Source organism: Myotis yumanensis, unplaced genomic scaffold, assembly GCF_028538775.1.
Source record: "Myotis yumanensis isolate MYYU_CA2020_CCGP unplaced genomic scaffold, mMyoYum1.0.hap1 SCAF_4, whole genome shotgun sequence".
NCBI classification, from domain to species: Eukaryota; Metazoa; Chordata; class Mammalia; order Chiroptera; family Vespertilionidae; genus Myotis; species Myotis yumanensis.
The window spans coordinates 42,893,734-42,911,622 of NW_027223755.1; the positions used below are offsets into that span (position 1 = coordinate 42,893,734).

The 17,889-nt window shown below is 37.5% G+C and overlaps 1 protein-coding gene across 1 annotated transcript; it reads right to left on the reverse strand.

Moving 5' to 3' along the window:
- Positions 1 to 2,743: 2,743 nt before the first annotated feature.
- On the reverse strand, positions 2,744 to 11,222 carry MTX3 (metaxin 3). The gene is made up of 9 exons (XM_070412249.1): positions 11,128 to 11,222; positions 10,577 to 10,646; positions 10,111 to 10,187; positions 8,828 to 8,920; positions 8,138 to 8,320; positions 7,916 to 7,992; positions 7,259 to 7,416; positions 5,784 to 5,872; positions 2,744 to 3,064 (listed from the first exon to the last, which is right to left on the reverse strand). The coding sequence occupies exons 1-9, from the start codon at positions 11,206 to 11,208 to the stop codon at positions 2,954 to 2,956; spliced, it is 939 nt and encodes a 312-aa protein (XP_070268350.1). The 5' UTR covers positions 11,209 to 11,222; the 3' UTR covers positions 2,744 to 2,953.
- Positions 11,223 to 17,889: the final 6,667 nt, after the last annotated feature.

Consider the following 17,889-nt stretch of genomic DNA (forward strand, 5'->3'; position numbering starts at 1 on the left):
TTATGCCTTTTTAATACAAATCATAAATGACAGTTGATGTGGGATCTTTATCAGGTGGGAATTGCCTGACAATTTTCTAATACTATACCACAAATATAAACACAAAAATAGTCTCTTTTATATTCTCCTCCACCATCACTTCCAAAAGAAAGTAGGTCACAGCATTTTGTTTAAGACTGTGGACCATTTAGCTCAACAAACTCGAACTTTATACAAAGCATATCCTGACAGGCTGATCACAAGCTCTCTGTCCAGTCTGGAAGCTGTTTCTAGGTATGCAGCATCTCTGCGGTGGTTTGTGCTCACTGATAGCTTCCTAATATCTCACTGGCTTATACCAAAAGAGCTCAACTAAGTAAACCAACATATAAATTTTCACCTATCTAAACTACATTTTGCATCTTAGAAGTAGTCTGGAAGCATCATGGCCTATGTAGTGTAAGGCTAAAGGCAGTTCAGAGCAGGAATGACCAAAAGGAAATAAATCATATTTAGTCATCTTTACTAATAAAGGACAAATACTTGTTATTCTAAAACTAGAGGCCCAGTGCATGAATCCGTGCACGGGTGGGGTCCCTCGGCCTGGCTGGCAATCGGGGCTGATCAGGGCTGGCCGGCCAGCCGGCCAGGGAAGGGACCGTGGGAGGTTGGCTGTAGGAATGCACTGACCACCCAGCCAGCCGATGGGAAGGGACCACGGGAGGTTGGCTGAGGGAGCACACATCATAGCGATCAGTCCACCGGTTGTAACTGTCACTTAGGCTTTTATATATATAGATGATGTGTTTTGATTAAACTTTCAACACGTGAAATCTTACAGTATGCTTATCGGCTGAAGTCTGTGTTGTAAGAACATGAGCTCCCACATTGTTATAAAAACTTAAATACATTTTTGTTATTCATGGCCATTAGTGGTTTTATTGAGATAAAAACTTACATAGCCCAGTATTATCTCTTTACTTTGCCTATAGAGAAATTTGGAATTAAATTTACCATTCAATTTTATAATCTGTTAGTGTTGGGATAGCTCTTTCTCCCACAAATTTTTTTATTTTTTAAAATTTTTATTTTTATTGCCTGTTTTACATGTGTTTGACAATTGTAAGCCACTTCAAATGCGTTTTGGAAGTTTTAATACAAATCATAATGAAAATAATGAACCCTGACTAAAGCATAAACAGATGTCTAGTCAATGTGCTAACCAACCTCCTCCAACATACATCAGTCCTAGAAGACAACACAAAGCCCTCTGGTCATGATTTCTAATGTAGAAGTATTCATATGGATTTCGGATTGCTAGAAACTAAAGAAGATTAATGCATAATGTGTGCACACTCACTCTCTCCCACCTGTTGCAAAACTTACATGAAATTCATTAGTTACTTTCCCTAAATGCATCCAAACAGATGAACAAGATATTGAAGATCACCTTGTTTCTCACTTTTAAAAAGAAATATTTACAAGGACTTAAAGATTCCTACATAAATAGTTACTGAAATACAGAACAAATTGAGAGGATGCAGGTCAAACACAGCTGAGCTCACATGAGACAAGTCTTGACTGCAAAGCTGTTTTCTTAGCCTGTGGGTTTCTGCAGGACGTGATAAGGTTTGCTGAGCACCATAGTAATCTTTTAAGACACTAATCAAACACAGGGTCCTATATTTTAAAAATCCCAGAAGTGGTTTTAGGACAACAGAAGCACCTCAGCCACTAAAGTAAGATTCTATTATAAGTAAAATTACTTGCACAGCAAATCCTTTAACAGTTCAGCATCCAATAAATAGAAAATATGCTTAAAAATGTACTGCTATTCCCAATTATTCCACTGGATCCTTTAACTATAGTTAAACTACATAAAAAATAATTAGTTGTCATGAAACTTTTAATTACATGATATGCTTATTATGAAAGAGCACTGGTGTGAGCCAAGCATGATGAACTTGGACTGGCACACAGTAGGTACTTCTATTACTCTACTGGGGTTCCTTTTCAGTAGTGTCTAAGAAAGGGACAAGTTTCAATAAAACTTTACAGCCTGGCATAATAACGATGAGCAACACATTCAGTTCTCCTGAAATCAATTCCAGAAAGAGATGACCAGAGTTAAAGATATACTGAAATACAAAGGTCTAAAGTTGCCACATTCACCCAATAAACTAAAAGAGCCCTTACTAACCTAGATTGAACATGTCAACAAATACTAAAGTAATACTGAAGTGCATATGGTCAGATTTATATTTATATAACCACTTTTAATATTTACATATGGTACTAATCCCCCCCCCCAAACGATTAGTCTTATGAGAGCATAATTAAAAAGCACATTCCTCATTGCTTTTTACAATTAAATACAGGCTTTTCTATGGAAGTAAATAGAATATTAGGATAATATATTTTTTCCTAACGTCTAAAATTAGGCATCTAATTTTTAAAAAGAAGTAAAAGGCCTCAGCCATAGGACCACATATTAGTTATTTATACTGCTTTAAGAAAACTAAAATTAATAAATTAGCTTGAATAAATTAAGAGTGCACATTCAGAACAGAATTGTAGCTTTTGGTCAGCAACATGTGAACCATGTTTTAGCACAACAGAAGCACCTCAGCCACTAAAATAAGATTCTCTTATAAGTAATTTTTCTTTGCAAAAGGCAAAAATCTGCCAAGATTAAGACTGGTTGTTGTTTTTTAAATATATACAGTACATTATGTTTTCTTCCCGCCCCCCCCCCCCCCCCAAGTTCATTTAGTATTTATTTTGGTGGTATTTAAAGTGCATTGCCAGCTAAAAGACAAGCTTCCTAATTTAAAAAAATAGATGTCACAGAAAGTTTCTCTTGCTTTAGAGTCTTCCTCATACCTATTAGCAGCATTTTCTTTTTGTTTTCACACAATTAGTATAAGAGATTACTGCAATGATCATATGACTTTGACACAAAGCATGCTGTCTGTCAGGGTGATAGCCGCTGTAAGGAATCGCTTTCTTCTGCTGCTGGAGTCAATTTAAGTGTTGGCAACTTCCGAGGAGGAAGTTGAGGGCTTTGGCGAAGATTGTCATCCATCTGTGGAAAGCACAAAAGGTACATGTGACTAATGGCTGTGGCACCCCTTATGTGGACTGCAGCTCCCCATCCAAACTATAGCCTAGAAGAGTACAGAACCATATGTCTCTAAAACTGCCAGAAACCTTTTTCTTGCAAATAATCTCTCAAGAATTCTAAATGTCATACCTCAAATACCAGCTGAATCAGTATATGTAAAAAGCAATATAGCTCATCCTTGGTGCCTTCACAATATTATAGTAAATCCACAAAATGAATGTTCTGTTGAACTCAACCATAGCATGACTTGGTTTAAGAGGTCTTCTAATAGTAAAAGCAATACTTCTGTTATTAAGCTCCACAGTTTACACAGTTTTTACACATACAACACCTCATTTGTTTTTCCCAACATCATTGTGAAGGAAAAAACGGATACAATCACTCCCTATTTTACAGATTAGCAAAATAAAGCTCAGAATGGTTAAGGAATTTGCATTCAGTTGCAAAGCTAGTATCAGAGCTGACATTTGAACATAAGTCTTCTAGAGAAACAAATTAATATGGAGCACATTGAAAACATGTCCAAGGGTTTCAGACTTACCCTTAGGAGTACATTAACATCCCTGGAAACACTAGGAGAGGCGTTATTTAGAAATGAGTCAGATCTTAGAAAACTACCTTTAACCAGAGCACCCTGCAAACAGGGCTCAAGACTCCAGTGCTGGTGCTGAGCTCACTGTCAGTTTCACTTCAAAAAGACAGCTGCCATCAAAGATTCAAAGCCAACAGAATATAGCATCTTTTTACCCACTTGATATGCATGTTTTTACAGTTTTGAACACAACTTCCTCTTATCTTCTCAAGATGCTCTTATAAAGCAGAGTGCAAATGTTTCAGCAGAGGTAAATAGGACTTGCAGGACAGGAAAGAGAATAAAAGATTAACTTTTAATTTGCCAATGAAAAGAGTATCTCCAGTGGATTCTCTGAATCAACTGTGTTAAGATGTCTTCTTTTCCTTGCCAAAACTAAGTTCCTGAAACATAACTCTTAAAAAAAAAAAAAAAAACACTCTAGATTTTCTGTCCAAATAGTGAGCAATAGTAGCCATTAGGATTTGTTGCTCTAATGCAGCGGTTCTCAACCTGGGGGTCGAACGACCCTTTCACAGGGGTCACCTAAGACCATCAGAAAACACATATATAATTACATATTGTTTTTGTGATTAATCACTATGCTTTAATTATGTTCAATTTGTAACAATGAAAATGAAATTGAGGCTCACCACAACATGAGGAACTGTTTAAAGGGTCGCGGCATTAGGAAGGTTGAGAACCACTGCTAATGACTTGTAGCAAACAGTGAAGCAAACTGAACAGCAGGTATGAAGGGGTGGGGCAGTGCTGAAATAGGGTCAAAAAACTTCCATATATTGATGACCCAAGATGAAGTGTACATGAATTTGCCGCATATAGAAAATGGAAACTATACTGGACAGCTTTCACTTAGCAGATAATAGTTTCAGAAATCTTTCCATTATCCATACTTAACAGAATATATTTCCTCTCATGAGAGTTACTGGTTTGGACAAAGAATTAAAACAAACTAGGCTTTTACTTCGCTTACCCAAACTTTAGTAATGAACTCTTACAATTTTACTGCTGTTTTACTCACTTCTCAAGTTCTAACAACACACAGAATACAATAAAAAGAAACAGAACTGTCATGCCAGAGAGTGGCACTTATAAACCTAGTAGTACTAGTAATGGATACATAATCTAATCCATGAGTTAGATGGCTGACTAACTGCAAAGCCCATGCTGGATTACGATGTCTAGGGTTCAAAAAACCTCTCTAACTCTTGTCGCCTGAATGATCTTGGGCAGATCACATAAGCTACTCTTGAAGCTTTAGTATCTTCATCTGTAAAATGGGGATGATAGAGGACTTGTACGCATAGATTAAATGAGATAACTCTTATAAAGCTAATACAATATCGTGCTTCTTACTGCCAGCCAGTGTTATTAGGATACACTGCCCCATTAGTTTTTGAAAGAATTAAGTACTGTTTAAGGATAAAAGCTAGCTTACCAGACACTTGTGGGGGAGGGGAGGAGAAATGCATAACTCTATTGTAATTTCCCAATTAGAATCACCCTTGAAATTTTCATTGTTGGCTCTCTTGCCTACCCAGTTCCTCAATATCTCTCTCACCAAATGAATACCCCAAAATGGCAAAATATCCACACTGATAAAAAAAAAAAATTGTGCACCACATTTAGAACAGAGAAGGACAGGAAGGAGAAAATATAAAGCAGTCCATGTGGAAGAAAGAACAAGACATCATAATACAATTAACAAGAAAGGATAAGCACAGATGCTTCCAATCTCAAGAAATGTTAACTTTTAGAGACAAGCAAGCAAGAAGTATTTTTGTCTTTTTTTTTTTTTTTTTTTTTTTAAGCCAGGCTTTTGGTCTCCTAATTTGAAAAATACTTATTTTGTGGTTAAAGTAAACCAAAAACCATCATCAGATCTTTCCCCAAAGTTATCAGGCCACTTTTGACTTCAAAATACTATATTATACTATACAACTTTAGTAAATGTATATTTAAACAGCTTTCTGAAAAAAATTAGCTCTTTTTAACGGTAAAGTTAATTCATAACCTAAATTACAATATTAACTACAGAAAGGGAAATACTAAATTACTACTTTAAAAAATAATTGAAGTAAACTTGACCTTTTCAATCAAGTTGGATTCCTTATTTACAAGCTGTGTGAGTTTCTGCAGATTTGCATCTACCGTTTCTTGTCCAGCAGGAGAGATGCCTAAGAAGCCAGGGACAGAAATCAGAAAGACAGGAAAATTTGAAAGCCTTTAAAGCTGTTTACATTAAAAGAATTTTGAGTCTATCCACCCTCCCACGTGGCCCACCCTCCAAAAAAAGGCAAAGAGAAAAACCATTCTGCATTCAAAAGCAAACTTAAGTGGGAAAGCAATACTCCAAAACCAAACCCTAAACAAAAGGACTAAATTTGTCCACAGAGTAGACAAAGTAACAAAGTTGGCCAAGTGGGTTGCAGCTAGCCAAAGTAATTAGTAAAAAAGCACAGCACTCCTCATTTCCTTCTCAAATTTAAGTAGTGCCTTTTCCCCAACCATTCCAAATATGTCTTTAGTTACAACTATTTGGATAGCTTTCTAAGGCAGTGACTCCAAACAGGTATCCATCCACCTGACATCCAAAGTATTTGGAGGGACTTAAAAAAGAATATGGATTCCTGGGATTTATCCTTAAGAAACTCTAATTTGGCAAATCTGGTAGAGGATCCAAGCTTTTGTATTTGTCCTGTAGACAGGTCTGCCAACCACTGCTTCAAAGTAACAAAGTTGCCTGGCCAGCTGTGGCTCAGTGGTTGAGCGTTGACCTATGAACCAGGAGGTCACGATTTCATTCCCAGTCAGGACATATGCCCGGATTGCAGGCTTGATCCCCAGTGTGGGGCGTGCAAGAGGCGGCTGATCAATGATTCTCTCATCATTGATGTTTCTCTTTCTCTCTCTCCCTCTCCCTTCCTCTCTGAAATCAATAAAAAAATATACATTTTTTTAAAAAGGACAATTTCTGCCAAATCTTCCAATACAAATTTGGTATCCCAATCACATAAGCATAAGGCCTTACACTAACAAATCATTTTCTAAATGACAGGTGCCCTCTGTTTACTGTACCTCCAGTCTGATGTAATCAGTTTTCAAGTAGTAGAATTATAGGGGTGTACCTCACCAAAATCCATCTGCTACTGATTTCTGTTCATGCATGAAAATGCTAGAAGCAACATTTAAAATAATTGCCCATTTGCATTAGGAAAAATGCTATCTAGAAACACCTCAATAAATATCTGTAGTTTAAACTTTTTGAAGAAAATGACCCACTTCAAAGGGGCAATATTTAAAGAAGAACAAAAAGCAAGAAATGTATAAAATCCAAAAGAATAGAAAAAAAAAAGCAAATATTCATTCCTCTATTTAAATAAGAACTAACATATGGTAATAAAAATAAAGTTGGAGAAATGCAAATTTTTGAAGCACTATAAACCAGCTTTAAAGACAATACACAAACTTCTTTAATAAGTAATGAATCTTGCTTATGTGTCCTAGCAAAATTTGCAAATCCTCTATACAAACAAAGATTAGCTGAAGAGGAGCCACCTTACCTCCAAGACTAAGCCTAAAATAAGTGTTGAGGATGTCATCACAAAAGCGACACAGGTTGGAAAGCTGTTTCAAATGTTCTTGTAACTGAACTTTAGGGAAGCGTACTTTATAAAGAGGTGCGAGAAAACCAAACACATAGGCATCCAAGGTAGAAGGCCTAAAAATAAATTCAGGATTTTTTAAAATCACATAAGAAAATATTAACTTGGGATTATAAAAAAAAATTTTCTCAAATATATTAATCAATTCTGAAGTATACAATTTAGTGTTTTAAAAAGTTTACTATCCATTATAACTTATAATAATGATGCAAGTAGAATTTTACTCAGTTGTTTTTTAATACTGTAACCATTTATTTTATTTAGAAGAAAATCAGTTGCAAATTAAGATACATTTTTACTCATGAGTATTATATAGTAACTGGAGACAGGATGGAAATAGTCTTAGATGTTTTCAATACACACATGCAGTATATTAAGTCAATGTTAGAGTACCACCAACAGAAAGTTTCCCCATAGTAAAAATCCATTTAATGTTTTTAAAGTGAAAAACTCACTTTTGGGGGAGTGGGAAGACAAGAGGACTTGCTTTAAATAACTGCTCATTGAATATATGCACACAAAACATCAGAATGATTTTTAAGGGAATGCACTCACGTATCTCCAAAGAAAAACTGAGATGTTCCCAGTCTGTTTGACAGAAGATTTAGGCACTCCTTGGCATCTCTGTATATCTAATAAGGATGACATTACATCTCAGGAGGAGGACAGATACTCCAGAACTCCTTTTTAGGTAGGTATCTATGGATTAGCTCATCTCTGCATCTCTCTTGTCCCTCCTCAGGAGGGCCCTTGCTCTGATAGTAATCTCGACCGTACCTGTGCTTCCACTTCTCGGAGGTGGTAGAGGGGAGGCTCTCCTCTGGTCAGGAGAATCCTAGTCAGTGCTCCCTTAGACATTCTTCCAGGAAGGATCAAACTCAAGGGAAAGGGAATTCGTGAAGCAAACCATGGCTTTGTCACGGTAAAGTAATTGTCACTTTCAACCCAGAATGTGTGAAGCTGCAAAAGAGAAAAAATACTACAATGATGTTCTTTAATGAAAAGGTCACTCTATTGATGTGCAAATTTTTCATAAACATCTTTGTATAAAATGACTTCATACAAATTTTCCAGGTAGAAAGACTCAAGGATTAAACAAGATTTTAAATGTGAGTTTTGTTGGTTACTATATCCCAGGCACCCAGAACCAGGCCTATCACATAGAAGGTGCTCAATAACTATTTGCTGAATGAATGGAATATATTTCACCCAATTCTATATATGGAACAATAAACTCCACCTCCCATAAAGAATTTTTATTTCCAAAATGACATTATTTTTCACTTTATTGTTTTGCATACTAGTTGAATGTCTAACAGCATCCAGTTTCACAGGAACATGAAAGAATCAAGATTAATATATAAGTGAAATTTCCTCTCTTAAGCCCTTTTCATTATTTTTCTTCTAAACAGACTAAGTGCATTTTTGGTAGATCATTAAAATATTGTAATATTCACCAATGCTCACCACTGCAGGAAGAAGCTTCTCTTCAAGGAGAGCAATGTAAGCCAGGGTATCTGCCCCTTGTCTTGCAGAGAGTTCATAATCAGCATTATATTTCTATTAAAACGTATAAAATAAACAAAACACCTCAGAAGTCAAGAGCATCCCCAAATAGTGAAGCTAAATAAACTAGGATTCCTATTTATTCTTCCACAAAAATGGCAAACATGATATTAAAAGGGGGAAAAATACAAATTTAGTAACAAATGCTGTTTAACGCAAATGTACAGTATCATGCACACAGTAAAGTCAATAACTTATGATTTTTTATTCACTACTACTATTTCAGTAATTATTAATGACCAATTTCATACAAACTTAATAAAAGAAGCTATTATTATTTTTGTTAACAGTAAGGATAACGTTCTAACTGGTTACATTTTTCCCCAATGAAAAAAGAAAGAAAAACTTCCAATTTAGAAAAATTCTAAATTTTGTTGCTGCGAAATTTCTTTAAGAGGAAAAAAAAGTGGCCCTGGTTTGTGTGGCTAGTTGTCCCATATACCAAAAAGTGGCGAGTTTAATTCCCAGTCAGGGCACATACCCAGGTTGCCAGGTTAGAGGTTCAATCCCTAATAGGGGTGCATGTGGAAGGCAGCCGATCAAAGTTTCTCTCTCACATTGTTGTTTCTTTCTCTTTCTCTCTCTTCCCTCCTCCACCTCTAAAAAAAAAAAAAAAAATCACTAGAAAAAATTTAAAGTATTGGCAAAATCAGTGGTAACTTTTGCATTTATATGTCTTAACATATTTATACATTTTGAATACATTATCAAAATCTTTACATATTCAAATATCTTGAATACAGTATTGCATGAAACATTTAACTACAACTATCAGTTAAATGTTTTTTTAAAACTAAAATAAATAGTTGCTAGTTGGTGGGATTCCAGATGTCATACCTAGCACAAAATGTGTAGCAAGTATGTAACTAAATTGACAATCATGTCAATAAGTGTAATAGCAAAGATGGCTAAATTGAATCTGCTTATATCTAAACTTCAATAAAATCTAAGCAAAGTGCATAAAAATATAAGTGGACTATACCTCACTTTATAACTTCCAAAATCACATTATAACTCATGACTTGAAAGTTTTTTTATATTAAACTCCAGGTATCCTCAGGTGTCTACTAACTTGGCAAAAAAGAATTTTTTAAAAATCTGCAAACCTTACGATGTGTTGTGTGTGTTTTTTTAAAGCAACATGCAGGGATCAACAATCTACTTCTTCAAAAAGAACCACCCACCTGTTTTCTTAAAAAGTTCAGTATTTTTGCTGGTTGAGAAACAATCTTGTCTTCAGTGGTCAAAATTGGTACATCTCCTATAGTCAAAACAACAGTCTACATACAAGGAAACATTCTGATCTCCTCTTAAGATATTCCAATACTCTAAACACTATACCAATTGCACATTTGAAGGGGGGAATGAGTAAGCTCATCTTCGTTTTTTACAATTTCCACAAAGAGCACTTGGATAGAACATTTTCATTTCTCATAATTTCCACGGATTTGGCTTGCACTTTGAAGTATTATTCAGAATGATCAAATCATAAGCTAAACACAGCCAAGGTCATGGTAAAAAATAAAAATAAAAGAACACAAAAAAATTAAAACCCCAAGATACTCCATGGCTGTATGCTTCCGCGCTTTAAGGGGGGTGGGGGGAGGCCCTTAAAGAAGGTAGAAGGGGTGTTAAAAGTTTACACTGTACCTCTTGAACCTCTCCAGGTGTTATCTATGACACTGACTTTCAAGGGTGCGCCAGAAAATTTGGCGTAAGCCTGAAACAGAGTTTGCAATAAAACCTTTTAGACTGAGCACGTAGTGCACATCTGCAGAGCTGCTTTACTTCACAGCCGGTTCCGAAGACAGAACCTCTCGACTAGGGGGCGCGTCCCTTCCCCCATCTCTAGCCCCGGGAGCACGCGCGCCGCTACCCGGCTCTTCCCGGGAGGATGGGGGGGGGGGGGGGGGGGGGGGGCGCGTGCCCCGCTTCGGGCTTTCACTCCACCGCCCAGATAGCTTTGCAAGGACGAGAATAACAACTCGGGAGCCGGGAGGAGGAGCGGGAAGTCTCCCGCCACGCCTCGGCGGGGTCGCAGGCCAGGGGTAACCCATCGGCTGCAGGCAGCCGGAGGCCGTGCAGCGCCTGCCCGCCTCAGCCCGCGGGAACCGCTACGGCCGCCGGCGCCGGGCCCGGCCAGCCTCGCGCCTCCGGCCCCGCTCCTTCCTGCCCGCCCCTGGCCCGAGCAGCGGCCTCACCATGACCACCAAGGACTCGCTGTGGACCGACGGGAGCCCCCAGCCCCCTCCCCAGCAACTGAGCTCCAAGGGGGCCGCCATCTTGCCGGGGCCAACCTCTGCTACCCCGGAAGTACTTCTGCTGCCCAATTTCCGGCAGGTGAAAGTGAGGGGCGGGGCTCGGGAGGGACAGGGTCCCTTTGGGCTCTGAGAGGTACGGTAAGGACCGCAGGTGGGTAAAGAGCACGCTTAGGACCAGCTTGGCCTAGGCCTTAGGAGTCCTGGGCCTTAAATCAGACCCATCAGTCATTCTGTAAATATTTATTGGCTGCCTAATGTGCCCCAAACCCTTAAACCTTACTACCCTGAGCCTAAACTAACCTGTTTGTAAAATAGGTAAAACAGCTTATTCACAAGATGGTTGTGTTTAACATTATGACAGGGGGAAACATATTTGGCATACAGTAGGCACTTAATAATTGCTCAACCCCTTCACCCACATACTTGGCCTCTGCCTCTTTCCACGCTCAGTCTCAACTATGACATCCTCATGTTAACTTGCTCCACCCTCCTTGAAAGGAACCCTGTTCCTGAAATTTGTCAGGTGAATTCTGCCTTCTTTCAGGATGAATTATGTTTGTTCCCTGCCATTGCTCCCTCAAAAATGAGCTTAATTGTCACTTTCCCAGGGATGATTTTACAAAGTTAGGAACTTCTAGGTTCCTCAGCCCCTTGTACGTATTTCAATTGTAGCTTCTATCCCTAGATACAGACCTTTTGCTTTTCACTTCAGGAAGCTCTTTGAAGATGGGACAAGGCTGACTTCATACTAGTAGAAGTGAGACCTGTGCATTCGCATAGGGGCCTGTGCTTGAAAGGACCCAACTTCCTTAATGTTGCGCTGTTATCATGATATTCTTAATAATTTTTGAAAAAGGGACCCTGCATTTTTATTTTCAACTGGGCCCTGCAAATCACATAGCCAGTTGTGTCTGTGAGCCTAATGGGCATGAACTAAATGTTTCTGGAACATCAACTAACAATTTCTCAGAAAACTGAGAAAGAGAAGATAGGTCTTGAGAATGCCACGATCCTAACCTGCTTATGGGGTCCTGGAGTTAGGACTTGTGTTCTATGTCTTCTTTTTCTAGAAAGCACCATAGTCTTTCTGGAATACCCTCCCAGTCATTCCTCTCAGTTTTCTTCCTTACCTCTGCCCAGCTGAGATAGATGGGTCCCCTGAAACAATTGAGAGCTCAAAACAAACCTCTGCAACATTTCATAAAGTTGCAATTCAGCAAATAGTTGTAGGCACTCCCTTACTGTTTACATATCCATCTAAACATATCCATCTAAAGCTTTTTGTCATGTTTCAAAGGCAAGAGGTCTCAGAAATAGGAAGGAAAAGGTATGTCAAAGATGGAAATCCATTAGTAATATGGTGTAATTGGGAGATAGTTAATGTATGTATTATTAAAACTGAATATCAAAACATTTATTGTGCAACAACTGTGTCCAAGACACTGTAAGGCTCTGGGAGAATACAGAGATAAATAAGTCACGAATTCTATCCTCAGGAGTTTATAGTCTACAAAGGAGACATACAACTAGGTGTAACAAGTCATATTGTCATGAGTAAAGTTAGAGATATAAATAAAGTTTTATGGAAGCACACAGCAAGAATGATGCCTCCACTGTGAGACTACTCTTCAGTTTTCAGTGAACAGAAGGCAATCCAACTTTCAGATTCAAATAATGGGACCTCCCTGTTTTAAAGGTCAAAATTCCAAGCCATAAAGTTCAGAATTCATATATTACAATCAGGCATTTTAAATATCATACATGGAGAATGTGGCTTCCCTGAGTCTTGTCTGTGGGGTCGAGGGGGGTGGAAGCGGATGCACATTCCTAGTGGATACATAATTCCTCGGTTCAGCCTTCTCCCTTACTGCTGCTGTTACACATGTCAACTGCATTTGTTTTAAAGAAAAATTAAATTCCTTCTCTTAGCATTGACTTAAGGCAGAGAATAGCATGCTGTTGCATCTGATGAGAGAATCCTTCTCACAGGTTTATTTGTGCTTGTTTAATAGCAGTCTTTTATTGCTGCAATTCCTTTTGAGAATCTGTATTTGCTAGATTGAAGTTAAAATCAAAGTGCTGCTGATTTCACAACCAGGTTGAATATTGTTCCAGAGAACCACACAGAAAGCTGAAACCTTCAGGAATTATGCCTGGTATGGGTAGTTGGCCCCTGTATCTTTTTCTGGCTGCTAAAGAATATTGTTCAGAGTTCATCAAAATCATTTCGATTTCTGCCAGGAAGCATATTATCTGCAAAACATTCATGTATGAGTGGGATGACCTGAATCACAGCTTTTTAATGAGTATTCCAGACAATGTTTTCCCTACAAAAGAACTATTATTTTTCAAGAGATGGACAATAAAAATGACTTCATGTAGTCATAGTCATCTAAACTCAGGAGACCTGACCTTGGCTTTTATTCCTACCCCTCATGTATTTCTTAATTTGGGAGCCATGGTGCAGGTTCTACTAGAATCTGTTTATCTGGGTGATGAAGCATCTGTGAAATGGTGCTATAGGCAAAGATGAAAGGTTTGTGACAGTGCTCATGTAGTATGATCCCTTTGGGGGAAGTTGAACTAGAGAGCCTTGAATGGCCCTTTCAACTCTAAACTTCTATCATTCAATTCTATGTTTAGATATAGAATCCTTGGGAAGGAAAAAAGCAAACACTGAGTGCAAGTCAGGACAGCTGGTTTCCTGGTTGAGTCTCCAATTAGCTATATGAATTTGTGCCAATCATTTTACCTTTAGTCCTCAACTTATTCACTTAGAAAGCAAAGGTGTGGGTTTGTTTGTTTTTTATCTCTGAAATACTATCCTTCTATGTGTAATGAACATTTAATAGTAGATTATATTCATGGAGCAATTTCTATATACCAGAAATGGGTTGAAGTATCCAAAATAACTCATTGGATCTTTATAATGACTCCATGTGGTAGATACTATTACGTTCCTGTATTTCCAGGAAAGAAATTAAGGCATAAAGATGTTAATGAACTTGTCAAGGTCACCTAGCTAATAGGTGATAAAACCAGGATTTGAACCCAGCCAGTCTGGGCTTATACTCTTCACCACTATATCATACTGCCTATAGACTTCTACGTAATTCATTAAAAATCCTAGTTTCACTCAAACTGGAGTTATCAATGCCATAATATTGCTATTATTACTTCTTTTTGTAACATTAAGTCACTAATCAAGTTCACTAAGCAACTTCTGTATTTGCAGCACACTGTAGGCCAGTGGTTGGCAAACTGCGGCTCGCAAGCCACATGCGGCTCTTTGGCCCCTTGAGTGTGGCTCTTCCACAAAATACCACGTGCGGGCGCAAATGTACAGTGCGATTGAAACTTCATGGCCCATGCCCAGAAGTTGGTATTTTGTGGAAGAGCCACACTCAAGGGGCCGAAGAGCCGCATATGGCTTGCGAGCCGCAGTTTGCCAACCACTGCTGTAGGCTATCAGGGAATAAAAACGCATGTTCATAGTTGATAAAACAAGGCCTACATATTTGAGGTAACTGTAGATGATTGGGAGGAACCATTTTGTCAAGCAGATCACAAGTCTAGTGTGGTTTTAGACAAAGGCTTTCACATGCCGCAATGCTTGGCAAAAGCCTAGCGGACAAATTAGGATATTAGCTGACCTTGGAGGGTACATTGGATTTAGAGCATGGACTACGCTGCAGGAGCAAGGCATAGAGATGGAATGACTATGGGAAAGAATCTGAAGATAAGTAAATGGATGCTGGATTCAATAAAAATTTGGAGAATGATTAGAAAACCTGTTGATTGATTAACCTGAGAACCAGAGGTGGTGAGAGTGAAAGGCCTGGGGATATACAGTTTCGAGAAGGTAAAAAAGAAGAGTAAACATCCAAATACAATATTAACGGATTCACATTTTCATAGATGAAAGATGGAATGCTATTGTTGCATAGACAATATGGACCCATAAATTGTATTAAATTAAGCAAAATGTTGTGATAAATGAAGTGAAGAAATGCTGCTGCATAGTATTAGAAGAAAGTTACCTGGCACCCTTGCACTGAGCATTTTTCATTGACTAGGTTGTTACAAATCAAACTGCAAGGGATCTCATAGCTACTCCCCACTCCAGGAAAAAAGAAAAAAACTGCAAAGAATAACTGAAGAAATTGGTATTAGGAATAGGGACCCCTGTGGTAAGATCATGAGGAGTGTGACACAGATAAAGGAAGGAAAAATAATGGACAGGAACAGAAGACCCAAAATAAAGTTTTTGTAGGCGATGACAGGGTAAATCTACATACATTGAAGGTAAAACTGGCTACTTGTGAACAAAAACCTTAAGATGCCAGAGAGAACAGGGATGGGATCATAGAAATTACCCTACAAGTTAAAAGGCTGAGATCAGTAGCTTGAGCAGTGGAGCTGGCATTGAAAATGAGAGACATGCTTTCTCTCTGACACTGGAGGACGTTTCAAGGGGAGCATGGGATGCTGAGTTAGCTCAAGTCAGTTACCTTCAAATTTCCCTGTTACATTAGGAAAAAAATGTAAAAAGCCTGAGAGAAAGAGATCTGGGCTTTGAAAGAGAGAGAATAATTTAGAGAATGTGCCAGGGAGTTAGTAAAAAAATGAGTGGAAGAATTGCTGACGGTGGCAAAGGTTAAATTTAAATTAGTATGAAGGAGATAAATCAAGTGAGAACCATAGGCACACTAATAATTAGGTGCCCTTTCAAACAGATATTCTTTAAATATTTATTCAACCTTTTTAAAAAAAATGGAAATGAAGTTAGCTAGAGAATGTAACAGGATCAATTTACATTTTGCCAATTCTGTCTGTTAGAAGTTCTATGTGGTGACCTGGGCTTAGTATCCCTTAAAGTTGGGTCCTGAGAATGATGTAGGGAAGAGGGAGGAAACAGTCCTAGGAATTGCCCTGGGAATTGACAGAAGGTGGAATCTATAACTTCAGCAATGGGGCTCAGCCATCTGTAAGTCTAGCTAAGGTAGCACGGTTGTGTGGAATCTCCCTATGGTACTGTGCTGTCCAGAAGTTTAAGTGGGGAGACAGGTTCATTTATTCATTTGCTATCAATTTATCAGGCAGTGATATAGATTAAAAGTGATTCATTTTGCTCCTCTAGCATAGTAAGCCTGTTGTCTGTATTTTGTATTAAAAAGAATTACATGAAACAAAAATAATATCTTCTGATATAATGATCAATTTATGTAAAAACAGGAATATTATATTTTTAAAGTGAGGAAGGTAAAGGGTCCTAAATGGAAATAAGGTTTCTATGCGTCATTCAAAGTGATAAAACATCATATACCAGTAGACTGTGATAAGTTATATGTGTATATTGTAATACCTAGAGAAACCATTAAGAAAACTATACAAAGTGACATAGTCAAAAACGCTAAATAAATCAAAATAGATTTCTAAGAAATGTTCAAATAACCCACATGAAAGAGAGAGAGAAAAAAGGAATAATTAAATGACTAGCAGGGATCGAACAGAAAACAATAAAATGACAGACTTAAACCCTACAAAAATCACTAATTTCTCCAAATGTAAATGGTCTAAATACATCAATTAAAAGACAGATTGGCAGAGTGAATGAAAAACAAACATATGCTGTCTACAAGAAACTTCAAACATAATGACATAGACAGGTTAAAGATAAAAGGATAGAAAAGCTATATCATGCAAATAATGATCAGGAAAGAAAAGTAAGAGTTGGTATATTAATGTCAGATGAAGTAGACTTCAGAGCAAAGAAAAAAAATGCTGGAGACAAGAGGGTATCATATAACAATAAATGGGCCAATCCACCAACAAGTCATAGCAACCCTAAATGTGTGAACTAAACAACAGTGCTTCAAAGTACATGAAGCAAAAACTATAGAAGTGAAAGAATAAATAGAAAAATTATAGTTACAATTATTCCCCACTCTCAGCAATTGATAGAATTACTATACATAAAATAAGCAAAGCTCTAGATAAATTAAACAATAGGATCCAATGGACATTTATCGAATGTTATATCCAACAGCAGCAGAACCACATTCTACCAGGGTAGTCCATATACTGAGTCATAAAGCAAACCACAACAAAAAATTTTAATAAAATCATACAAAATATATTATTTGACCATACTAGAATCAAGCTAGAAATAAGTAACAGAAAGACAACAATAAACTCTCAAACACTTGAAAATTCAACAACATACTCCTAAATAATCAATGGGTCAAAGACAAAGTCTCAAAAGAAAAAAATACATACAATTAAATAACGAAAAAACAAATTCTATTAAGAGAATGAAAACATAAGCCACAGACTGGAAAAAATATTTGCAAAACACATATGTATTAAAGGACTTGTATCTAAACATATACAAAGAACTCTTAAGGCCCCACAAGAAAATAAACAATCGAATTTAAAACTGGGAAAAAAGATGTGAATAGACACCTCATCCAAGAGGATCTACAGATGGACTCAACATCATTTGTCACTAGGGAATTGCAAATTAAAGCAACAATGAGATATCACTATATACCTGTTAGAATGACTAAAATGGAAAAAGAAAAAAAAAAAACCTGACAATGGCAACTGATTTACAAGGGTGTGGAGCAACAGAAACTCTCGTTCACTGCTGACATGAATACAAAACTGCAAGACAGTTTGGCAGTTTCTCCTGAAGCTAAA